Source organism: Tursiops truncatus, chromosome 17, assembly GCF_011762595.2.
Source record: "Tursiops truncatus isolate mTurTru1 chromosome 17, mTurTru1.mat.Y, whole genome shotgun sequence".
Classification (NCBI taxonomy): Eukaryota; Metazoa; Chordata; class Mammalia; order Artiodactyla; family Delphinidae; genus Tursiops; species Tursiops truncatus.
In genome coordinates this window covers 45,714,547-45,741,722 of record NC_047050.1, presented here as the reverse complement: position 1 = coordinate 45,741,722, position 27,176 = coordinate 45,714,547, and the positions used below count along the sequence as shown (strand labels likewise).

Genomic DNA, 27,176 nt, shown 5'->3' with positions numbered 1-27,176 from the left:
TGACAGTATCCAACCAACTTTCTCTCTGGGATATGAATGCATAACTGGAAGAGTTAAGTGCTTAAAGCTACACTTGTAGTAGTCATACTACAGTGATATTAACCAAAACAAAAGTGGTCTATTTTAAGAAAACCTAATATGTAAAAAATCAAAACTTGGAAAACAGAAAAATTAAAGAATGAGTATTACATTACAAAAGGATTCTTCTATAGAACTCTTTTAAGCAGCAGATAATTGCTATGTAATTAAACTATCATTTGATTTAAAACAATTAACTTTAGATAATTTTCAGTGAAAAACCAGATGGATAAAGGGATAAACCAGGACCCAACTCACAAGTATTATGTATGAAACGAGTATAATAAATCAGCCTCACATCTGTTTTGACTAGCCTGAATTAGTGAGCTTTTCTCCATGAAGTGAAAAAAACACCATTTTGATTATAGAAACAGCACAAAGTGGAACTTACTAACCCCTAACAATAGTTCATTCAGTGTATGCTAGAGTGCGTCCCCAATTCTTTTTTTTTTTTTTGGCTGTGCCGTGAGGCACGCGGAATCTTAGTTCCCCGCCCAGGATTGAACCTGCACCCCCTGCAGTGGAAGCACAGATTCTTAACTACTGGACCTCCAAGGAAGTCCCTCCCAATTTTTAATTATTTACATATACTTGACATGCTTACGCATTCTTTCGTTCCAAATTCTGAAGATTCCCTTTCAGGTTGTTATATGCGGATGCTCGAGATTTCAGGTCATTGTCAATCTGAGTCACTCCCTTTAAAGAGAAAAAGAGAAAAAGGGAAAATTTTCCTAAACCTGCCTCTACTAATACAATCAAAGTAGCTGTGCTTAAACTTTAAAAAACAAAACACCACTAGTTCCTGATGTAAAAATATTCTATTATTTTAAAAGCATGCCTTTAAAGGTCATTAAAAAACAAACCTACTTCATTTTTAATAACTATGGTAATTTTCATATAATCTTTTCTATTAAGGATAATGTTTTAGTCTACATGTATTTTAATTATTGTTACTATATTACTTCTTAAACCACGTAAATGGAATCTAGGCCACTGGTTACAGAGATAACTAATTAAAAGGCTTTAAAATACAAGTTTCAAGGATTGATTTCCAAAGGAACTAAATCACATAGAGTTTTGCTGTTCACACCACTACTCTTCCACAAAATATTTTTGCAATAAAATTAAAATTATGTTTGAATTTATTTATAAATGTTACACAAGCTGATTTTTCAAAAAGATGAGTAAAACTACTAACAACTTAGGGAGAAAACACAAAGCAGTAGATTTAACGTTTGAGGAACTAATTTCAACTCAGCTCTACCATCACCAGCTGTGTGGCACTGGGGTAAACTACTTCACCTCTCTGAGCCTCTTTCCTCAACTATAATAGTATCAGGAAGAAGACGACTAAATCCTTGATAAGGATCAAAAGAAAACAAGGCTCATAGAGCACCACTTTATATTATCTGACTACTCATTTTCATTAAATTATATGATGACTTGAGTTAAAATCCTTGATATGCTATTCATTTACATTTAACCATAGAGCACAACGTACAAATAAAGCCAGTGGGAGCCAAGGAAGTCTGTCCAGATGATTTAAACCATACTTTTCATCCTAGCCAGGTCATAGAAATGTTGTCACACAATTAATAGGTCCTTGTCTACTGCCTCATTATAGTTTCAGGTAAGACTTTTACATTTTTCTCTCAAGCTCAAGGACTTTGAAACATAAAAGGAGCTCTTAATTCAGTGAATTCATGGATGGGCTTTAACACCTGTGGGCTCCCTGAAACTGTACATAAAATCATGTGGTACAAGAATACGGGCAATTTTTCTGGGTAGAGAATCAATACTGAACATCAGAAGGGAAGGTGTCAGAGAACCCATAAAGTTTAATCTGAATCAGTACTGTACATAAACATACTTAAGTTACCATTATCATACATCTGAATGATTCATAAATCTCTAATCTATTCCAACTTCCTGTTCTATGTGATCTCAATTATGCTTCAAATTTATATAAATAACTATAAAATTTTAAAGTTACTTTTCTTATTCAAACATTGTTGATGCAACATTTAACTTAACTACCTAAATAAACTACACAATTTGGATAATGTACACATGAAAGTGTTATCCTTTTTTGACACCTTTTTTTTTAGTAAAACTGTAGTAAGTCACATATAATTAAGCTGCCCTGTCAAAACCTAAATTAGAGTATTTAATAGCTAAATACTTATAAAATAAATAAAGCCACTATAAATCAATGTGTCCTACCTGTATCATTTTTTATCTTACCTTGGCAATTATTTCAGAAATATTTTTCAGGGACTGCTTGATTGGATATTTAGCCATGTCCCATTGAAACCTTGTTATATAAGTAACCAAGTCAACTGAAATAAGGGAAGAAATAAATTACTGAGGAGAAGCAATAGAATTTTTTATAGTTTGCTACACAGTAATAGGTTTTAGTGCTGAAACTGGCATTAAGAAAATCAGTAAAGATGTCATCATTTGTGAAGAGTCCTGGTTAAGTAAATGTGGAACTGTATTAAGTAACATGGATTAATCAAAATTTTTACCTTATAATCTGATTGGATCTCTTCTCCTTACTCAAAATTTAATATATATTAAAATGTTCCTTTCTAATCTGATGATTTAATAAATGGAATATGTACATACCCATGATATGCCTCATATGTAGAAGAAAGAGACACAAAAAGATTAAGAATCTACTTCAGGGGATTCCCTGGTGGCACAGTGGTTAAGAATCCACCTGCCAATGCAGGGGACACGGGTTCGAGCCCTGGTCCAGGAAGATCCCACATGCCGTGGAGCCTGTGCTCTAGAGCCTGCATGCCACAACTACTGAGCCCACGCGCCACAACTACTGAGCCCGCGCGCCTAGAGCCCGCGCTCTGCAACCAAAGAATCCACAGCAATGAGAAGCCCACGCACCGCAATGAAGAGTTGCCCCCGCTTGCCGCAACTAGAGAAAGCCCACGCGCAGCAACAAAGACCCAACACAGCCAAAAATAAATAAAATAAAATAATTTAAAAAATAATACATTAAAAAAAAACCCTACTTCAAACTGTCTCCTCAATAATTAGAATCTGACAAAAGTATGTTCTTTCTTTGCAACTTACCCAAACAAACTGAAAATGAACTTGTCTGTTAAAACTCTGTGATGACTGTTTCTAGGAGTCTATATTTCAGTAATCTTCAAAACATGGACCTTTGTACTTTCCAATGACAAGAATAAGAAATGCAGAGCTTCCCTGGTGGCACAGCGGTTGAGAGTCCGCCTGACGATGCACGGGACGCGGGTTCGTGCCCCGGTCCGGGAAGATCCCACATGCCGCAGAGCGGCTGGGCCCGTGAGCCATGGCCGCTGAGCCTGCACGTCCAGAGCCTGTGCTCCGCAACGGGAGAGACCACAACAGTGAGAGGCCCGCGTAACGCAAAAAAAAAAAAAAAAAAAAAGAAATGTGGAGCCAAAGAGACACTCAACCACTAATTCCCTGGAAGTGTGGTAGTCAAGATGACTTTACTCCTCAAGTCTGATGGGACCAAGGTCAGGGAAACCAAATGTCAATTATGGTTAACTGGCAAAAGTAATTCATACCAAAATATCTTCTCTCCTCAACTTCTCCCTACATAATACCAGCGAGTCAACAACATAGATGGTATCTCCAAAAGCAGTTTTGGATGCAATGCCCCCTAGACTGTCATCCCCCATTCGGCCTCGCAGACTGACCGCCCTAGTTCATCAGGTACCTAGAGACCAGTGAAGGCAACTAAGTTGTTAACACACCTAACTTTCGTCCTGCCCCCAGCCACACGTTAACAGACACAGTAAGCAGCTCAGGATCGCTATTATTAGCAAAGAGTAAAAATAAACTACTAAAAATTTTTTTTTTTACTGATTAAGTACTTCTGAGCATCTATTATTTGCAAGGAGAAGAAATGAGATTAGAGAGACACTGGATTTAAAATACAGTGACTGCTGAGAGTTTAGGCAAATCCCCATACTGCTGCCTCAGCATCCATTTCTGTGTGGCCAAGTGGCCTACAGGGGCCTAGAAGTTATACTAGATAACAGCCTGCAATCACAAGTAGATGTAAGCTCCTGATATGATTTCTCTGATATGACCCTACGATAAGCGCTCTCTGCTGCTGCCCAGGGCCTCCCCTGCTAGTGTACCCTTTAGATAAGACCCCCTCGAAGTTAACCGAAACCCTCCTTTTTGGTTTGAATCGACCAACCTGGACTTGGCTTGGGAACCCCAAAGCACTCCACCCACGGACCCTAATAGAGGCATGTGCCCCAGGTCCCGCCGCTCTCCCTCTGCCGGCACCCCGTCTTGGCCTCCCTGCCTTGCCCCCCTCCTCCAGGACCTGTGAGTAATAAACTTCTCTATTTCTCTTTCCCTTGTGGTTTTTTGTTGAACCGTGGCTCACCAACCCATGACACCCCAGGGCTTTACTTAACAAACGTTAATTTAACCAAGTCACATCAGTGACCTTTATTTATCACAGTAGGCAATATAGGACAGAAAGAAAGGAAAGGGTTGTTTCTTATTATAATGACATATCACTAAAGATCAGCCTAATTAAAAATGAAGCAAGTGCTAAAGTGATATTTCAGGAGAAAACAACAAATCCAAGTATAAATGACAACAATGCGGTTGAAACCATCTTTATAAAGCCATTATTACATAAAGCAAACTCTACGTAAATACTAGTTTCTAGCTATGGAGAGGTCAGTGGTAGACTATTTCTATGGGTACTAAAGAAATGTCACATTCAAATCTGAAGGGAGGAGGCATTACTCTGCAATAAAATTAATAATTTTTATTGTAAGGATTTGGCAGTTGGATGCTATTAAATACAAAAAGCCAGAGAAAACAAGTATTCAACTGGAACAATGCTGAGAGACATAACTTGGAAACACAGTTGTTAATGGGAGTTGACAAATAGATTCTGGAAAGAACTAAGGTAAATCTTTATAATATTGCTTTTGGAAGATCCATATCATAAACTATATTATATATTATGTAGGATTGTCTTATGAGAGGTTGTGTTTCAGAGGAAAGAATGTAACTGGCAATATCACCAAATTCAGTAGTAATCATTCTATTTTAATGGCTTTCTATTGTATTTAATATCCTTACCTATAAACCTTTTTTAAGTCGTTCACTTTATAGAAATAAATTGCAAATCATGAAACATTAGCTTACCTCCATTGGCCAACAAATTCTCCTGAACTTTATCTTTACTATCCTCCAATACGTCAGCCATATACTGAGCCACTTTCTTAACCACCCTTGGGAGAAAAAAAAAAAAAAATCAACAATCACTTTCAGGAAAACAACCTAAATTCCATACTATACAATGAACACATTACATAAAGACACGAATTTGACTCTATTTGTTCCAATTACACTATCTGTATAATATAGAACAAATGGGTCCTAACTTCTAAAATAATGTTTTAAGGACAAAAAGCACGAAGATCTTATTACATATGTCAAACTCAACTGAGTAACTGTAGTTTTAAGGAGACCACATGCAATATGTTTACCAAGTCCAGAAAGAAAGTAGTGGAAAGCTAGCAAGAATAAGCTGAAAAACTGGGCAACAGATCTCACTGCACTGCAAAAACAAAGGGGGAAGCAGGAGCTTTCATTCACCAGTTATGTCCTTCCCCTTAGGACAAAAGGGATCCCACAGGCAATAGAATACAAGCAATGGTAACAATGAAGAATGCAGTCCTACACTACTTATTCATTAACTATTTATTGAGCATCTACTATTTGAGAAAAACACTCTAAAGGGGAAACCATGGTGCCAAAACTACTGAGGCATCTGCATATCACCTTCTCAATCCCTTCACTTTATAAAAAATAAAGACACCCCCAGGTATGAACAGAGTAAGTGACTTAGCCCCAAAAGTCACAAAACCAGTTCCCAGCAGAGCTGTGACTAAAAACGTGGTGTCTTGACTCTGGAGTCTGTTGTTCTTTCCCCCATTCCTTGTCTGCCTCTGGGCCGTGGGTGGGATACAAAAGTATACGCCAAAAATCTAGCTTCCCATTGCTTAAAATCAAAATGGAAAGATACCAAAAAAGACGGATGACTAAATACAAAGCCATCTGTGGTGAGCGCCAGCTGAGATGACCAGGCTACAGACAGAAACGCATAAAGGAAAAAGACTTCACTTCCAGCTACTGTAATCAAAAAAGCATAACGGATCAGGCGCAGGGCAATGAAGGACAGGAATGGTTTTGAAAGGCTGATTAGGTGGGAAGAATGTATATTCTTGCCACAGGGCATCATAGGAGTCAAGATCCAGAGAGATAAGAAAAGCAACGAATGATGAGGGGTCCAGACTGCCGGGAGTGTCGTGCTCAGGAGAAAGGAGGTTGTGCTAGGACGGCCGGCTGGGGCCAGACTGCAGGTAGATTGCCTCTGATGTCAGCCTTTAGGAAGAGGTGTAATATGGTCAAAACAGGACTTCGGACAATTACTCCAATGACTTTGTGCTCAACAACAGGGAGTGTAAACTGGAAGACAAATTAAGAAACTCCTGCAACATGAACCAATAAAGGCCAGAAAGAAGCAACAGAAGGACAAAATGTGAATGACAATCCTATGCGGAATGACCTCAAACCTAAGAAAGTGGAACAAATTCAGAAAAAAATGATGTAAGCCGTAAGTCTTCAACATGTTTAACTTGGGATTTGTCCATACACTTGGCTGTGTCTCCAAAATTCACCCATTCCTTCACAGAAGACAAACCATTATTCCTATATAAGTTGACGAGCATCTTGTAAACAGAACCATCTGCTATGAACATTCCAAAATGTGCATGTTCACAACACTGTAAATCAACTATACTTCAATTTTTTTAAAAAAATGTGCATGTTTACCACAGAAATGGTTCAGAGTGTAGAACTGCCTGGTGTCAAATTTATCAACTTAACATCGCATAACTCAGACCTTGACAATCTCCCTATGCATCTCTACGGGAGTATCCATGACACATGGTAACCTTAAAAAAAAAAAAAAAAAAAAAACTGCTCTAATGATCAGATTACTGAAAAAGTATGAACTATAATTTACTCCACCACAATGTTCAGTGTTTAAAAACTGGAACACTCAGTCATTAAGCTAGCATCTGTCAATTCTACCTAAGTCTAACAATCATATGATTTTTAAATTCCTCTTATCTTTCAGGAAGACTGATACAAAGACTAGATTGCGTAACAGTGCAGAAAAGAATAGCTGACAAACAGCATAGGCAACTTGCAATGCTTCTGACCAAATGAACTGCATTTGCCCTAAATACTTACTTCCCTAAAAAATGTGCGCAAACCTTAAACTATACTCAGGACATCCCACTGATGATTTAAAGAAAGATCTAGAGAGCTACTGAGGTGATTTATAAGGATCCAAGTAAGTGTTAATAATTATATTCTCAGGAACCTCCCTTCTCACTGTCCTCTTCGTTGTCATGACCTAACATTGCAATGAGGCTGGTGGGACTGCAGAAAGGACAATCACCTCGGGGGGGGGCAACCACGAAAAGTTTACTTAATTAAAAACCTATAATCAAGAAACCAAGAGACAAAAAACCGACTGATGGTAAGAACTGAGACTATCATCAAAAATTACTTTCACATTTGCTCTACTGAATGCATGGAATTATTAACCCTAAAAGCAGTTTGTTACTTTTGCTTTCATCCTCTCTTTTCCATTTTTATTGCCTAGTGCCTGCCCTTAGCTGACGTTTTCAGTATCTCTTGCATAATCTACTGTAAAACTAGCCCCCAACTGGCCTTTTGCCTCATGAGTACATCTTTAGGTCTATTTATTTACTTACCACATGTTGTTATGTCAAAAGATCTCTCTGCAACACCTCAGCCTCTACTACCAGAGTACTGCATTATGGTGGTTCTATCAATTCAGAAAAGCATAACAGCATAAACAAGAAAACCCTTCTGCACAGATTTTGAGATTAAGTTCCCCTCTATTCAGGTCTGTTCCCTTAAAGCTTTAATCAGAGGTACATTTCTAAGATTCTCCAAAATTCTGGTTTTTTACAAATTATACCTATTTACCTAAGCCCTAAGTATTTAGAAAGCTCTGTACGTCAAGAGTCAAAGGGATTGTAGACTGAGTCTGTCAATTAATCAAAATTCAGAAAGTTATTACGGATCCCATACCCATCTTCAGCTAAAATACACAGTAACTGAATTTCAAGTGACTAAACCTGTAGCCTAGAAAAATCTTTTAATGTAACTGAATTTTGAAGACAAAATCATCACCAAATAAATCTTCAAATAAATGGTATAACAGCCCATGTTCATGAATCAAAGACTTAATATGTCAGGATGGCAATACTGCCCCAATTACCTACAGATTCTACATAATCCCCCTCAAAATTCCAGCTGACTTCTAGCAGATATTTGACATGGTATTCCTAAAATTCAAATGGAAATGAAAGGAACCAAACAGCCAAAATAATCTTGAAAAAGACAAAGTTAAGTTGGAGAGCTCACACTTCCTAATTTCAAAACTTACTACAAAGCTGCAGTAAAGAGGGCAATGTGGTACTGGACAGGAATATGGAATACAAATGAGAGTCCAGAAATAAACCCTTACATTTATGTTCCATGGATTTTTGCAAGGGTGTCAGGACAGTTCAATGGAGAGAGAATAGTCTTTTCAACAAACGGACAACTGGATATCCACATGCAAAAGAATGAAGATGGACTTCTCCCTACCACCATATACAAAATTCACTCAAAATGGATCAAAGACCTAAATGTAAAAACTAAAACTATAAAACTCTTAAGAGAAAATACAGACATAAAACTGTGTGACCTTGGATTAGGCAATGTTTTCTTCCATACAACATCAAAAACACAAGCAACAACAAAAAAGAGATAAATTGGACATTAAAATTAAATGTTTTGTGCTTCAAAGGACACTATCTAGAAAGTGAAGACGACCGACAGAATGGGAGAAAATATTTGCAAGTCATATCTGATAAGAGTTGTATCTACAATATATAAAGAACTCTTACAAGTCAATAATCAAATGACCAATAAGCCAATTAAAAAACAGGCAAAGGATCCAAACAGACATTTCCCCAAAGAAGAAACACAAATGGCTAACAAACACATGAAAAGATGTTAAACACATTATTAGCCATCAGGGAAATGCAAATCAAAAACACAATGAAATTCTCTTTAATATCCACTAGGATGGCTATAATCAAAAATATGGATAGTAACAAGTATTGTCGACAATATGGAGAAATTAGAACCTTCGTACACTGCTGGTGAGACCGTAAAATGGTACAACCACTTTGGAAAACAGTCTGGCAGTTCTTCAAAATGTTAAAAGTACAGTCACATTGACCCAGCAATTCCACTCCTAGGTACATACCCAAGAGAAATGAAAACACATGAGCTCACAAATACTTGTACACAAATATTCATGGTAGCATTATTCATATGAGCCAAAAAATGGAAACAACCTTAATATCCATCAACTGATGAATGGATTAACAAAATGCAGTATATCCTCACAATGTAATATTATTTGGTAATAAAAAGAAATTAAATGTTGACACATGCTACAACACGGATGAACCTTGAAAACATTACACTAAGGAAAAGAAGCCAGTCACAAGAGATGACATATTGTATGATTCCATTTATATGAAATGTCCACAAAAAGCAAACGTGTAGTGTCAGAAAGTAGGTTAGTGGGCAGTGGGGGTTAGGGAGTAACTACTAATGGAAACAGGATGTTTATGGTAGTGGCAGGGGGATGAAAATGTACTAAAATTGATTGTGGTGATGGCTGCACAACTCTGTGAATATATGAAAAATCACTGAATTGTACACTTGAAGTAGGTGAACTGCCTAGCATGTAAATTATATCTCAATAAAAATATTAAAAGGAGTCACCATTTTCACACGTCAAACAGCTGTATTTTATTGCACATTAATTATATCTTCATAAAGATTTACAAAGAAAAAAAAGTCATTGTTTTCTAAAACCATTCCAATAAGCAGAATACACATGTGATAATAAACCCAATGCCCCCGTAGCCTAATAGCAACTCTCATTTTGCTCTAGCCTATGTATATAAATACATTACCCTTCTACAAATGCATCCAGTTTAGCCAGTTCATCCGACAAACCAACCAAGACATCCAGTGTGCCAACCTAGAAGGGAAAAACAACATTTCATTACTGAGATTTCATCCTGTTTTTTTTTTAAACAAGGTAATACAACATCTTGATTTGAAGGGCCTGCAAATCTTAAGTTCTCCATATTTTATTTCATAATATGCAAGTGTGGTTAAAAAATGTTTGCTAGACACTGCAAAGCTATTTATATGTACAAGATAATCCTCTAATTCATGGGCACAGCCACCACTTAGATGTGTAGATTCCACAATAGCAGGCCTGTGCCTCTGCTGGTCCTGCCCAGTGGCAGTGGATCATTTGAAGTCATGGTTTACAAGAGCAGCTCCTAAGCAGGGGTCCAGGGTTGTGCATCAGAGCATCTGTAACTGAAATTGTGGTGTTTCTTTTTAAAGGAAACTTTATGATTATTATTATTTTGGGCCGTGCCACATGGCACACAGGATTTTAGTTCCCTGACCAGGGACTGAACCCGTGCCCCTGCAGTGAAAGCACGCAGTCCTAACCACTGGACCACCAGGGAATTCCCTGTAATTGAATTTGTACTCAACACTGTGTATATGTAAATGAGCGTGTTTTGGAAGAAATGTCCACAGTCTATATCAGTGTATCAAAGGAATTCGTAAGTCCCAAAATACTAAACCAGTGGTTTTAAGTATTTCTTAAATGAGTGTTGTATGTAACTGCCCCATTTGGTTAACCAGAAAAATATAAGTATCATGATCTTTTCCATTCTTTACATAAGTTCAGTCAACCAATTACTGGCAGCCTGCTTCACTTAGAGGCTGCTACATTACTGATGTTTGATAAATGTTAAATAGATAAACTAGATTAAATAACTAGGATAGATTTGCCAAGTATAATTAAAGAGGTGCAATGGTAAAACATTTACAACATCAGTGAGTATTACATAAATTTAATAACAGAAAAATGGATTCACTGTGATATTTAAGAATACATAGTCCCAAGATTTTTCACTTCTAAAAATCATATTTAAGTAATACATCGAGTATTTTTGTAAGATTTCTCATTAAAATTTAAATTACAATTTAGAACAGCACAAAAGTTTAGGAAAAATGTTATTTTGTTTTGGTAGTTTCCTTCAAGACATCTCAATTTCCTTATTATCTAAAATTTGAAGATCAGAAAGAACAAGATAAGTTTTAAATTATGCCAATCCCTAGAGATGAGAGTTTTCTTTTGAAGGAACCTGGATATCTCATTTCTACCAAAAGGTAAGCAGAGACAACTGTCCTCTCCTTCATGATGAACGATTTTGCACAGCACAGTTTTACCTTTAAGTCAGGAATATTGAACTTTGAAGTAGCTGCAAGATTGTTGTTCTTCGTAGTTGCCGCATGCAATTTCTCCCACGTTTGCTGACATGTTTTCTCCCCAGGAGCTGATATAAGCCAGAACTCAGTCATGTTGGTTACCAGATATTTCTTCCAAAATCAAGACAGACTCTGAAATGTAAAACAAAACAAACTAAAAGTACATTCAATATCACTTGTTTCTAAATTATTTCTGAGTGATAAGCATAGCCTGTTGCAAAACTATCAATAATTCAACACTGGCATACAATCCTAAGCAAAGTCAAATCTACTTACCTGGATGTAAATCCATATAAATGGTAAATGGTGATTTATTTATGATACTAGGAGAAAGAGATGATAAAGACCTAATACATGAAGTACATAATTTTTTTAAATTACAAAACATCCTAAAATGGGAATTAGTCAAGAAGTGAGACTACCCAAAATATCAGCCACCAATAGTTTCATTCCACAAAAGAAGGTGGGAGAGTCACAAATTTATAGGTTTATCTTAAATTTTTAAAACATAAAACCAAAATAGGAAGTAAAAAAACATGCATAACTCTTACCTTTGAAAAAGAATTGAATCAATGCATTTGAACAGTAGCCACCAAATAAATTTGCCACATCTGGCTTAGCAAATCCTACAAGGTCAGCCAAATTGGTGGTTAATTTTCATCCATATTCAATCTAAGGGAATCTCCTCAATCTCTAGCATATACTTAGTGGCCATCAAACGCTTACAAATTTGCAAAAAAAAAAAAAAACTTGACAATCAACCTTGTAAATCAGTCTCTTATTTAAAATATGACTTGGGGCAGGGAGGGATGCATAATACAGCACTATTGGATCTGAATTAAGAGGCTGTGGATCTCCCTTTCCAGAGTTCCATTAAGACAAAACCAACCCTCTTCCACAATCTTTCTCCCTCTCCCCCTTTCCCTCTCTCCCTGACACACACACACACACACACACACACACACACGCATACACACGCACGCACACATGCACACACGCACACAGAGGAAAAGAAAGTCCAAAACCAAATCTACTCAGAATCTAAGTAGGTAAAAAACACAAACACAGAAGAACTCATAATACAATAGTGTCATTATTTCTACTTTAATATGCTTTCATTAGAACCACCATTAACTTTCTACTACCACTGCTTGTTTAACCTTTCCTGAAATTTGGAGTCTTAGGCAGAAAATAACGATCTTACAAAGTTGTCCTGATAATCAATCAAATAATGAATATGAAAGAACTTTGTAAATTTAAATTTCCTTTAAAATGTAAAGTATTATAGTTAATCGCAATGGACTTTCATAATTTCAAAAGACAGCTGAAATTAAAGTAATCCTACCGGACTTCCCTGGTGGCACAGTGGTTAAGAATCCGCCTGCCAATGCAGGAGACAAGGGTTCGAGCCCTGGTCCGGGAATATCTCACATGCCATGGAGCAACTAAACCCGTGAGCCACAACTACTGAGCCTGCACTCTAGAGCCCGCAAGCCACAGCTACTGAGCCCACGTGCCACAATTACTGAAGCCCGTACTCCTAGAGCCCACGCTCCGCAACAAGAGAAGCCACTGCAATGAGAAGCCTGCGCACCACAACGAAGAACAGCCCCCACTGGCCACGACAAGAGAAAAGCCCGTGCGTAGCATTGAAGACCCAATGCGCATAGCACTGAAGACCCAATGCAGCCAAATAAATAAATAAAATGTTTAAAAATAAATAAAGTAATCCTACCAGGTCATTACACAATTGAAGGTGACCTGAACATATACGCCATTCAATATTCTTATTTTTTTCTAACTTCCATTTCAAGAGCATCTACCACATACTAGGTACTGCTCTAAACGTTTTATACGTTATTATTTCAATTAATCTTCCTAACACCTCTACGAGATACATATCAATCTCCCCACTTATAGATTTTTTTTTAGTAAATTTGTTTATTTATTTTTGGCTGCATTGGGTCTTCATTGCTGCACGTGGGCTTTCTCTAGTTGCAGCGAGCGGGCTTCTCGTTGTGGTGGCTTCTCATTGCAGAGCACGAGCTCTAGGCGTGTGGGCTTCAGTAGCTGTGGCACATGGTCTCAGTAGCTGTGGTGCATGGGCTTAGTTGCTCCGCGGCATATGGGATCTTCCCGGACCAGGGCTCGAATCCGTGTCCCCTGTATTGGCAGGCGGATTCTTAACCATTGCACCACCAGGGAAGTCCCCCACTTACAGATTTAAAAACCTACTCAGAAAGGTTAAACTGGTGAAAATAAAGATGGTGGTATTAAATGAATCTCGAGAATTGTACTTGGGCTTCCCTGGTGGCGCAGTGGTGGAGAGTCTGCCTGCCAATGCAGGGGACACAGGTTCGAGCCCTGGTCTGGGAGGATCCCACATGCCGCGGAGCAACTGGGCCTGTGAGCCACAACTACTGAGACTGCGCGTCTGGAGCCTGTGCTCTGCAACAAGAGGCCGCGATAGTGAGAGGCCCGCGCACCACGATGAAGAGTGGTCCCCGCTTGCCGCAACTAGAGAAAGCCCTCGCACAGAAACAAAGACCTAACAGCCAAAAATAAATAAATTAATAAACTCCTACCCCCACCATCTTAAAAAAAAAAAAAAAGAATTGTACTCTAAGATGATTTTTTCCAACATTCCTAAAAAGGCTGCACTAAGAGCTGCACTCTCTCAAATGGCCGACAAACTAAACACAGATTAATAGTGATGGTAAGCCCAGACAAAGCACTCAGCCTGGCCAGAAAAACAGTATCTGATGACCTGCAGATCACCTCCTCTCCCTGCAAAATGGCAGGTGACAGAATCAATTGTTAAGGTCTTCCTCATGATACTGTTAAATTATCTAAACTGCAGCTTCTTCAAAGACTGTAACCATATGAGCTATTACAGTAGATGTCACTATCATACCACTTAAGAGTTCTAGAAAATCTTTTTCAGCCAGCAGGTTTCCAAAGGATTTCAAGAAATATAGAAAGAGGACCATATTTCCTCATTTATAAATACCTGCCTGACTCTACAGAGCTTTCATCAGGATCCAATGAAATGATGCCATGGTAATTCTAAACAAAACTAGAGTCCCATCCTGCCTCTAAAGGCTGTTCCCAGTGTCCCACGTAGGAAATATCTTGTTTACTTACTACCTTGTAAATGCCACTATTATGCATTTATCACACTATTCTGCCTCATTTTTTTCACAACATCTTTTCCTCTCCACCTGACTGGGAAATCCTGAAGGGCCAGAATCATACCTTCTTTTCTGATGCTCTAAAAACCCAGCATATACAATTCCTGCCAACAGCAGGGATGTTATGAATAAATAAGAGACTTTATGAATAAGTCCTTGCTCGTTTTATGAATAAATGAAATATAATTATAACAATGCCTCTGAACCAATCAAAAAGTCTGATTTGAGAAAAAAAATAAGGGCCAAGAAAAATATTTAAATGTTTTTTAAAGCTTTTTTTTAAAATTTAGTCTTTCAGAAAACAAATTCTAACCTTAGAGTAGTATATAAATTAAAAATCAGTAAAGCTGCAGATTACTAAGCCTTTGTCTTTCATTATTTTACAGGTGAATATAGAAATATAAAAGAGAGGGATTGAGAAAGAACCTGTTGGTACTTCAGGCAAAGCCATGGCCTCAATTCTTCTATCCTCTGGTCAAAGCAAACTATATAAGAGGAGTCTGATGCGAAAGACAAGCGACTTAAGTATCTAAGGATAAATGTAAGAACTGCCTATGAGAAGAGCATCAATAAGACTTCTGCAAAATCCCTGTTTTTTGATCCATTGTTATCCTGTCACTTAAACAAGTCACATAAAAAATTTCTCTTTGAAACTGAAGTACAATTTACGCTCAGTTCCAAAAAATCCCTATCTTTGCAGATGAACATATTTGTCGGGGGGAGGTCAAAAAGTGAAATCCCTGTTGCTAAACACATTTCCCCTTCTGAGCCACACAGACAGTCAAGACTGGTGTCCACTGGTTATCATCTCACCCAAGGTCTGGACACCTCCACTTCCGCTGACTGCTTCAACTGACTTGTTTTTATGCCTAATTATTTCCCTTTGTTTCATCTTGTATATTGGAAGTCAGGCATAAATATAGGCAAATCATGTGTTAAGCAAAAGAGAAAATGATTTAAAAGGCATTCCTCAAGACTCAGATCAAGGTTTAAGTCCCTCTGTTATATGTGTGTACACAGTTGCTCTCTTGATGATCTTATTTATACTCAAGGCAATTCCAGTCTAGATGCTGAACACTATTCTAAATTGTATCTCCAGCCTAGGCTACTCTGCTGCATCTAGAGCTGTACCCAACAAGTCTCCACAGCTGACTACAAGACATCTCCATCTGGATGTCTCCAAAAAAACCCAACATTTCTAGTCAAACTCCTAATGGCTTCCCCAAAACCTGGTCCTACTCCAGTGTTCCCTGAGTTAGCATAGTTAGTACCCCTGCAACATTAGACAACTATCAATAGAATTGTCAAATGTCATCAAGATAGCAGCCAACACTTATTGTGCACTTCCTATCTACCAGCACCAGTCAAAACACTTTACAAGGATTAACTCATTTGGTATATCTCATGGATAGTGGTTACAAATGAAGAAACCAAGGCACAGAAAATGCCTCATACATTATATGAAATATATAGTACAATATGTATCATGTCATATAAGTGCATATATTACATGCTAAGGATGAATGTATTATATGCTCTCACAGCACCTTTTAAGTATTTCCCTGAGCAACACTTTTTATTGCTGTCTTTCTACCAAATAAACTGTGCATTAGGGTAGGTGGAAACCATGATAGCTTTTGCTCACAACCGTACTCTCAGTACCTGGTACAGAGGCTGGTATGTAGAACCTCAAAAAGTATTTGTTGGGCTTCCCTGGTGGCACAGTGGTTGAGAGTCCACCTGCCGATGCAGGGGACACGGGTTCGTGCCCCGGTCCGGGAAGATCCCACGTGCCAAGGAGCAGCTGGGCCCGTGGGCCATGGCTGCTGAGCCTGCACGTCCGGAGCCTGAGCTCCGCAATGGGAGAGGCCACGGCAGTGAGAGGCCCACGTACCGCAAAAAAAAAAAAAAAAAAAAGTATTTGCTGAATATTCTTGAATGAATAAGTAACTGTGAAGATTAAGTACAATAATAAAGTTAAAATACCTGGCTTATAACTGGTTCGCTCCCTTCACTTCCTCCATATTTTTTAAAGTCAATTTCATCGAAATATAATTTATATACAATAAAATGCACCCATTACAAGAGTACAATTTGATGAGTTTTTGACAAACATACACACCTGTATAACCACCACCAAAATCAAGATTAAGAACATTTCTGTCTTCCCAAAGCCTTCCCTCACACCAAGGCCCAGTCAATCCCTACCCTACTGCTGGCCCTGGGCAGGTGCCTATCTGCTTTCTGTCACACTATAGATTCATTTGGCCCGATGCAGAATTTCATTGTAAATGCAAGTGCACACTGCGTACTCTTTTGTATCTGGCTTCTTTTGCTCAGCATGTCTGTGATATTTGTCTATGGCCTGTGTATCAGTAGCAGTTCATTCTGTTTTATTGCTTAGTGTTCCGTGACATGAATGTACAATGGTTTGCTTACCCATTCACCTGCTGATAGACATTTGGACGATTACTGGTTTGGGGCCATTAACAATAAAGGTGCTATGAATATTCCTCTACAAAGCTTTTGTGAAAATACACATTCATTTCTCTTGGATAACCATCTAGAAGTGGAATTTCTGAGTTGAATGATTAGCATATATTTAACTTTATAAGAAGCCACCAAACTGTTTTCCAAAGTAGATGTAATATTTTATATTCTCATTAGCAAGATACACAGTTCCAGTTGTTTCACATGCCCACCAACACTTAGTGCTGTCAGCCTTTTTATTTTCAGCCATTCCAGGGGGTTGCAGGGGAATCTCACATTTCCACAATGACTACAAAGTTCAGGATTTTTTCATGTTCTTATCAACCATTTGTATATATTCTTTTGTGAAGTTTCTATTCAAATCTTTTGTGAAATTTCTATTCAAATCTTGTGCCCAATTTTTTAAAAAGCTGCATTGATCTTACTGAGTTGTAGGAATTTTTTGTATGATCCTGATACAATTTGAGAGGTGTGTGTGTGCGTGTGTATTTCTTACATATTTTCTCGTGTCTTGCCCTTTCTTAATGGTGTTTTTGAGTAGAAGTTTTCAATTCTGATGTCCAGTTTACTGACTTTTTCTTTTATAATATATGAGTTCTGACATAAGAAAAATCTGCCTACCCCAGAGTCACAAGGATTTATCCTGTTTGGAGTTCAGAGAGATTCTTGAATCTGTGTTTATAGTTTTCAACATTCACTCATTATTTTCTTCAAATTTCTTTCCTGCTTCTCTTTCCCTTTTTTTGAGACAAAAATGGCATGTATATTAAACCACCTGATATTGTCCCACAGGTCACTGAGCTTCCATTCACTTTTTTTTTAAAATAACTTTATTTATTTATTTATTTTTAACTTTGGCTGCGATGGGTCTTCGTTGCTGCGTGCAGGCTTTCTCTAGTTGCAGAGAGTGGGGGCTCCTCTTGTTGCAGAGCACAGGCTCTAGGCGCACGCGGGTTTTAGTTGTGGCATGTGGGCTCAGTAGCTGTGAGCTTGTGGGCTGCAGAGCACAGGCTCCATAGCTGTGGCGCCTGGGCTTAGCTGCTCCACAGCATGTGGGATCTTCCCGGACCAGGGCTCGAACCCGTCTCCCCTGCATTGGCAGGCGGACTCCCAACCACTGTGCCACCAGGGAAGTCCCCCATTCACTTTTTTAAATTGTTTTCCTCTCTGGGCTTCAGTTTGGATACTTTCTTGCTACATCTTCTAGCTGGCTGACTTTTTCTTTAAAGTAATCTATTTGTCTCATGAAGTGAGTTTTTCACTTTAGATGTATTTTTCACCTTTATAAGTTCCATCTTTTAAAACTTCTCTTTCCTCATTATGTTCATGTTTTCTGTAAATTCTGAGCATATTTACAATTCACAACATTAAACTGCTGATCACTGGATTTTGTTTTCTTCCTTTTAAGAATGTTGTGCTTTGTTCTGGCGGTTACCTTACTTGAGCTTTAGCATGCTTCATTTCAAGGCTTGTTTTTATACTTTGTCAGGCTAAGTCTAAAGCTTTACTCTAGGGCTAATGTAGCCTTTCTACTAAGATCTGATCGTCTGGAGATTCCATGGGATGCCCCAGGGATTCAATAAGGTATTCATACGCCTTCCGGCCCCATGAGCTCTGGCAACTGTCTAAAGTTCTCTAGTCATTCTTTGCCAGGCCTCCTACAGAGAGAGACTCCTTTACAGATGGTGGGTTTTCTGTCTAGCTCCCTCCTGTCAGCCTATCCAACCCGCGAATTCTAGCCAGATAAGCCTTCCCCAACTCCAAGCCTCCTCAACTCAGCAAGACCAACATGCTCTGCTTGGTCTCCTCTAAACCATGGTCCAGAGAGTGACTCCAGGCAGAAAGCCAGAGGGATTATAGAGCTCATTTCATTTGTTTCCTGTCTCTTGGTTCCTGTATTACCTCTGTTGTCCAATAACTGGAAGCAGTTTTTTCATGTATTTTATCCAATTTTCTAGTTGTTTATGGTGGGAAAGCAAGTATGGTACCAGTTATTCCACGGTGGCCAGAAGCGGAAGTCTCCTCTTGTTTTGCTGTATGTATGGTTCCTGAGTTTTTGGTTTTGCTAGGGATTCGACCACAACCTCCCAGTCCCTCAGCCCCATGCTTTAACATTTAATAGAAAACAGGATTAACAAAAATGAACGTGAGAAATGTAACAAGTCTAGGCTGAAAGACTGTAATAATACTATGTGTGGGAAGAATGGAGCACTGCTTTGGCAGTAAAGTGGAGAAATGTTCATTTCCGTTTAAGAAAAAAAAGGACAGATGTAGCTTGAATAAAAGTCCCACACATATGTGTCATTAATTTTGCAAATGTATAGCATGCTCTAATGATTGATAAAATATAAATTCATTAAAAAGCATTAATAAAGACATAATAACTTGCCATCATTAATATTTCCTCAATCTAAAATAATTATATATCACAGGATAACCCAAAAAAGTTCTGTAACTTTTTTAAAAAGGGACAATTTCTAGAAGGCAGTTTGTCAATGTTAATCAAAAGCCATAAAAACGTTGACACAGCTTTAAGAAAGAAGACTATATATAGGTATAAACATTAAATTGTTTTAAAAAACCCATTAAAGATTATCTCTTGGGAGTGGATTATGAATGTTCATTTTCATTCTTTCTGCGTATTCCTGTTTCCTAATTTTTTATTAATGAATTACTACATGTAAATGCCAGAAAAACCCCACACACTTCATTAAAAAAAAAAAAAGTGGGGTAATATCCTCACACTTGAAAACACTGAAAAGTTTAGAGACCGTTAAATGGCATGGCAACAAAGAACCCTGGGTATAAATACAAAAGATAAAGGCAAAGCTGGTTAGTAAAGCTGGTTAGTAGTAGCTGTGTCTGAAGTATGAGATCAAGGTTGGTAAACAGCCTTTTTATCTCACTGGGAATTTCAGTCAGAAAGAACCTAAATGCCAACTTCAGGAAGCATAGTGTAACGGCCACAGCACTGAACTGAGAATATGAAGACTTGGAATCTAATCCCAATTCTGCATATCACTGTCTGCGTAAATTTCATTTGTAAAATGAGAGGACTGGACTACCATATCCAGGATCCTTTTTTGCTCCTGTATTCCATGAATCTATACTGGCTAAGACCCAGGATTCTTTTTTTTTTCCTATTTTCTTGTTAAGTCCCTCAAGTAAATCAGATGATCGGACAGGTTTCAGAACCACTATAGTAAAACAGGAATTTCCATGATTATATAGTGAGTTACATAGTAAATGTTACAAGAAATGGCAAATATTCCTTAATAAGATGGCTAAATGTCATACCATCATTATCAAGAATCACGCAGCATTGTTAGTTCTATAATACAGGAATGATTTTTGTTCTATGGAGTTCAGAAACCTTAACTACATGAACCCACGTTTTGCATGCTTTCTATGGCAGCTTACAAAGTTAAAAAGTGAAAAGCAATATGATATATGAAATCAAGTACAGAACAATACGAAATCTGGGTAAACTACTGCTTTGCTCAAGAAATACACAATTTTATTTCATTTATGAAGGACAGAACATAGAGGATTTTAATGCCCTTCGTACAAATAGGTGGTTTTGTGACCATAGTGTTAGAATCCGGATTCATTCCCGAAACTTCTTGAAAAACTTTTCCAGCACTAAAAACATTGCTCTAGGGCTTCCCTGGTGGCACAGTGGTTGGCAGTCCGCCTGCCGATGCAGGGGACACAGGTTCATGCCCCAGTCCGGGAAGATCCCACGTGCCGCGGAGCGGCTGCCACCAGTGGCTGAGCCTTGGCCGCTGAGCCTGTGCGTCCGGAGCCTGTGCTCCGCAACGGGAGAGGCCGCAACAGTGAGAGGCCCACGTACCGCAAAAAACAAAAAAAAAAACATTGCTCTAGGTGATAGGAGGCTGAGTTACCTACAAAAACTTATGCCCCTAGTCCTGCTTCTGCTCAGAAATAAAATTCAAATCTCCCATTCTTCACAGTCATCACTACTAATGTCCTTCGTCTGAGTTTTTCTGCCTCATCTTCACAATGTTCTGACCTCCCTTCATCCATCTTTACCTCAGGCCTGCCTGTAGTCTCTTTCTTACTTGCCTCTGCTCAACAGTCCATTTTGCAGAAAGCAACCTCTTTCCTATTTCAATCAACTCAAAATTCTCTTAACAAAAAGATTTCCGCAACCAAGTCCAACCATGCACCAAATCCATTCATATAATCCCAAACTATTTCTCCCTCAACCCGCATGTCCACTGAAATCCATATAATAGACTGCATTAAAGCAGACATCTATTTTACGTTTTTTTCCGCCCAAATATCTGTTTGACTGTAACTGCTTTCAAGTTAGGGTCGTATCATTCATCAAATGTTTTAGGTGCTTAAATTCCCAGAACTGTGGTAAGCTCCCAGAACTGTGGTAAGAAGCAAAACAAAATGTACTCCCTGTCTTGAAGGAGCTTATACTTGTGTGTGGGGGTGTGTATGTGTGTGTAGGCCTCTACAAGTAGGTAGGTCTGTGTGTGCAGGGAAAGGTAGGAAAACAATGCAGATGACAAGATAAAAAAAAAAAAATCAAGGCAGAATACACTGGAGGCACAAGAGAAACACTAGTCAAATTTTAAAACACTTCTATCTTGTCTGACTACAATAAGTATTTTTTTGTTTTTAAAGCAGTAACAATTCTTTTTCAAAATGGAAGGAAGGAAAAGAGAGAAGAAAGGAAATCCTGGGTCCAAATCTCTGAGACTGTTTATTTCATTACTGTATCACCCACTTATGAGAATTTAAAGGCAGTGGATTATTTTCCTACGGCAAGGATTTGAATTTAAAATAAAAAAAGTAGTAATTATCACAACAACACAAAAGGTGGGGATAATAAACCCAAACAGCTACTAGCATTTCTTTTGTAAATGAAGCTATCAGCCTGACCCAGGATAGGGGCAACCACAGAAAACAGTACAGCACCCCTATACGTGCTCCAATACTTAAGTCCTTTTAATGCTTTCAAGGAACCAATATTTTAGTCTCTGAAATGCAACCACCTTTCACAGCAAATTAAATTTCTCAATAAAGGCTGAACGTGGTCTAAATGCAAAACAACTTCCTTTTTCAGTCCTTGAAAATACCAAGTCGTTTACTAAAGTGACTTATTTCAACAGGCACAAGAAGGCATACCTCAGATATCAGTGAAATATCACATAGCCTTCCAATTGTGACACATCAACTTTTAACAGAATTGATCAGTGCAAAACATTTACCACAATCCATTCATCTTAAAAAGTTGCTACATCCTTCCCCTAGAAATTTTTAACACCATACAAACAAAGAGTAAGAATAACTGTTTCCTCTCTGAATGTTAAAATTCTAGCCTTCAAAACAGAAGCACCTTAACTGGGATTGTGGGAGGGACTTGCTCACAATAAAACTTGTTTTAGAAGTTCCCAACAACAATGGGGGATTTTACCTTCCAAGAGACTTTGTCATTCATACAGAAGGAAATTTTTAAATTATCAGGACACACATCTTTAAAAAATCTTAACTTTTGTGTTGTTTTGTTTTCAACTGAAACAGTACCTATAAATGCTCTATAATCCTTTTAAGAATTACCTGAATTTCATGCCATAAATATACTGAAATATGAAAGACAATTTAATCTTTGATGTATTTTATAACCAACTGCCGTCTTTTTATTTTACAGTTGGCTAGAAATAAATGTGTAAGAACCAAGCCTTACTTAGGCATAGATGCTGATCATAAAACCTGAAACCAGCTAGAAAGGTAACAACTCATAACACAATGTTAAAAACCTCTTGCAATTTCTGCTAAAGCAAGCTGAATCAACAGGCAAGGAGGGCACTGTACCCCCATTACTAAAGGAACCATCGGAACCTTCTGAGGGCCCAGAGACTTTCTCTCTGCCACAGGCAACTCAACACTGACCCAGGGAGCAAACAATTCCTTCCATGCCAGGCAACTCCCTGATTCTACACTCATGGCTCCCAAAACGTTACTTCCCTTCTCTTTCAGGCTGTTATTTTATAACAGTGACTGGACCACAGCACCATGTTTTCCACGAGAAGGTGCTGATATCTCTAAGACAATGTATTCTAGCCTGAAATTCAACAAGCCAAGGATCTAAAACAAGCTTGTCGCCCCCAATTCATCACTCAAGTAAGCTTGAGATCCTGTTTCCTAGTAATGACAACCACTTATTGAATATGTGCTATGTGATTAGCACTTCAATATGCTAAGCAATTTTGTAGTTGATTCCTTCAAAGAAGATGGTATCACCAACCCCACTTGCAGATGAGAGAACAGTTAATGAAATTTCTTGCCCAAGGCCACAGAGCTAGTGACTACATACATTTCACTTGCTAGTTTATTAAAACACTGCTCTTAACCTCTATATCCCCAACATCTAGTAGAGGGCCTGTCACTAACAAGCACTCGGATATGTGTCCCATAAGTAAAGGATGGCACCACATGGGGTGTTTCACAACCAAATGGTACCTCTCTCCACCAGGAAGAGCTTGGAAATGTCTGGGAGCATTTTAGGTTGTCCCAACGTGGGGGCCACTACCACCATTTAGCGGATGGGGACCAAACAAGGGACAGTCCTGTCCAAAATGCCAAAAGCACCCACTGAGGAACACTGAACTATAGGCTGGTTCACAAAGAAAACCTTTCATGGTAAAGTCAATCCACATGTTAACCAGCTTAATTTATAAATAACTTCCTATTCATGGATAGTTTGCTTAAAATATCTTAAAAGATACATCAATCTCTTTCTATAAAACACCATTTTTGCATTTACCTGCATTTTATTTTCAAGTACAGAGCTAAGGCTCCATCTTCTATCCTATGATGTAACCAAAGCACATCTCCTCCACTGCCCACAGGGCTCCTCTTGGAACTCTATAAATGTATAGCAGATTTGCTACACATCTGGAACAGGATTTTGCTTCATTATCAAGAATACAGTTTGAATTTTCTAGTTCCAAGGTTCACTCTTGTCAAAGGGAAATTTTAGACTGCCCTGCTTCACTGCCTGAGCTATCTTGCCAAGGCCACCGTGCTAATGGTTTCTACTATGTCTTCAAAACATCAGTGAAATGTGAACCAAACATGAATTAGTTTATAACTAAAATGGTATAAAATTCCACATCCAAAGGGTGAAAAAGGTTTACTCCAGCACATAGATCAGAATATGTACAAGAATAAAATTTAACTAGGAGGTATTTGGTCAGAACTGCAGCAACGCCTAAGCAGGCTCAAGTGCAAAAGGAAGACTGACCGCTTGGGGATTGGAGCACAAGAAGATCCTTTGGCAAAGGTTTATTTTGGCATACCAGCTTTGCTCTTTAGCCAATGCAACTATGTCGCAAGCTGTGGAAATAATTACAGAATCAAAATTTTGAAGCCCAAACGTTTCTTTTTAGGTAGAGAAAACTAATGTAAATAAGGCTCTTAAGACTAACATGCCAAAAAATAAAAATGATCATTTCCTGCCCAGTTCTAAAAGCAGTATTACACTAACCACCTAGCTCTCAGCATTTACTTTAGTCAGATCCCGAGTACTGTTTCTTTAGATTTTATCTAGTCCCTGCAAGATACACCAAAAGAGTCTGAGACACAAACCCGAGGCTCCGTCTTCAGCACAATTTGAGACTTGCTTGTTGCCAAAGAACCGTGATTGACAAGCTGAGTACCTTTTGCCCACCTTGTTGCTCATTATCTCCTCCAGCTGAACTGTAAACTGAACCGCTTCACCCAAGCCAACAGAAAAGCAGTTTTTAAAGCACTGACCACCACTGCCAAATCCCTTTGAAGCTGTCCTACTCAAAAAGGTTCACCAAAAGTGCTGAATCAGAGATTACAGTGCACTACAAAAAACTCACCCTTCTCTCTAGATGTGATTGTGGTTAAGTACTGTGCAGGTAATCGGCAATCAGAAGACGACGGAAGTTATGCTAGACTTAAACACATCACTTGATGTCCATTTCTAGGTCCAAGGGTCTAGATAGGTCCCTAACTATACAGTGAATGGCATTTTCATCTACTTTCTCTCAAAGACCTGTGAGAACAAAATAAACATGAAAGGTAATTCCTGTGACTACTGTTCAATAGAAGATGTTCCGGAGTAGATGACAGTACCAAAGGATAAGTTTGGAAGGCCAAAAGAGATCTTTGCAAAGGAGTCTCCCCTCAACCCCCAAAGGATCCAGTCTCCCCTGTGTACTTCAGGACTGCTTTGGGGGTAGCTATAACTACCCTCAGTGAAGAGTGCAAACAGAATCTAACCAAACTTTCCTTCCCCTTACTCCTCTGTTTCTCAGGTGATTCAATTTGCCCGTGTGATTCTCCCCTCAAGCTCCTTTTCAGGGGTTTCTTGCCTACCCTTCCCCCATTCTAATAAAAAATGGTTTGAGTTCTCTGGATTCTCGTTCTTTCCCCTGCCCACAAGGACCCTGCGTCCTCTCTGAAGGGCTCCTAGACCCTTTAAACTGCCACCCCCATAGCAAGCGCGTACACCCAGTGGAGGCTCTCGCGGTCGCTGTGACCTCACACACACCACCCCGGATCTTCATCTGGGCCACTCAGCCACCTTTCATCCCCCTCAATCAAGCGGACGAGCATTCACTGGGATCCTCACCCCAATCCAAGGAGAAATGTCCCAGACCGGAATTTTTATTTCTTCCTCTGCCACTGAGTACCCCCTGGGGCCCTTTCTCTTTTTCCCTCCTTCCTCTTCCCTAGAGACAGAACCTAGGCCCAAGGCGGCGACGAACCCGCGCCGAGAAACCAGACACAGCCGCCCAACCGGCTCCAACGCCTCAGCCTCGGCCCCCGCGCCCGCCCCCATCCCTCCCCGGCCGCGACCGCAGCGCAAGCTTCGGCCTGGCCGGGGCTCCCCATCCGGTGTAGCCATCGCTCACTGACCCAGGGAAGTGTCAAACGAGGAAGTGGCAGCAGTAACAGGTACAGAGGTGTACAGCCTGGCAGACGTTAACGGCTCAGCGCTCCATCCCTACCCGACCTAATCTCCGGCCTCACAGCTTCCTCGACCCCAGAGCCCACGAAGCAAGTCACGTGCCAGCGGGAGCGGTCAGCTGACCGCGCTGCTCGCCGCTCCGCCTACGCGCGCGCCACTGCGCAGCCGCCGCGGCCGAGCCCTCGAAAGAGGGGCGGGGCGGGGCGGGGCGGGCCTGGGAGGCTCTCGGGGGATCCAAGGAGAACCGGGAGTCGCGGCTGGCGGCCGCTGTTCCGCGATTGGGTAGGGTTCCTGCTTCTCCCTGTGTCCGGCCCGAGTCTCGTGCGCCACTTGTGAATTTCACGGCCACCATCCCTACGGTTATCCCACTTCTTCAGGTTTCTGCAGTTTGGAATTTGTCTCCAGCCCCTACACAGGCTTCTCCACTCGGGGTTTTCTTCGGACAGCCCGGTTTTCTGAGTAATATCCTTAATAGTTCACTTCGGCCGCTGATTCACCTTTTCCTTCCAGTCCACTTCAGGTTAATTCCATAAATGTTCATGGAGCATTTACTGTGCGATAGTCACTGTGCGAATTTTCTTAGGATTATCTGCTGGCGTGAATCACTCCTTGCAGGAGAGAGCCTGTTATCTAGTTCAGGGGTATGTGAGGCGTGTAATAAATATCATAAATAGTTGGCACCACATTAGATAGTGGGAAACCAAGTAAGGTTACGCGGCAAAGGCATGGACAGGAGAAATCATGTCCTTTGGGGGAAAAAAAGGTAGCAAGCCGCTCTTTTGAGCCCTGCATATTTCATTGGCTGGGGAAGGTAGGTGGTATTATTCTAATTTAGAACATAGTTTTAGAAATGGTAAAGAACTTTGTGATTTTCTAATTCAGTGCTTTTATATTTACAAATGGAGAAGGTGAAGAGCCAGAGGTCACAG

The 27,176-nt window shown here is 39.4% G+C and overlaps 1 protein-coding gene across 5 annotated transcripts in view; it reads right to left on the bottom strand.

The window, feature by feature from the left end:
* The window catches only part of ATP6V1C1 (ATPase H+ transporting V1 subunit C1), a 38,955-nt gene extending 12,603 nt beyond the window's left edge, over positions 1-26,352 (bottom strand). The window contains exons 1-7 of one of the 5 annotated variants that reach the window (XM_019925028.3): positions 26,196-26,351; positions 12,138-12,212; positions 11,548-11,718; positions 10,203-10,270; positions 5,266-5,351; positions 2,323-2,417; positions 683-774 (exon numbers count right to left, since the gene is read on the bottom strand). In XM_019925028.3, the coding sequence (XP_019780587.1) occupies positions 683-774; positions 2,323-2,417; positions 5,266-5,351; positions 10,203-10,270; positions 11,548-11,679 (473 nt within the window). In that variant the 5' untranslated portion in view covers positions 11,680-11,718; positions 12,138-12,212; positions 26,196-26,351. Of the gene's footprint in view, positions 1-682; positions 775-2,322; positions 2,418-5,265; positions 5,352-6,957; positions 7,862-7,910; positions 10,153-10,202; positions 10,271-11,547; positions 11,719-12,137; positions 12,213-25,153; positions 25,330-26,195 lie in introns of those variants that run through there. The other 4 variants (XM_019925029.3, XM_004316496.3, XM_033842707.2 and 1 more) reach the window with 4 other exon arrangements.
* Between the last annotated feature and the right edge of the window lie 824 nt (positions 26,353-27,176).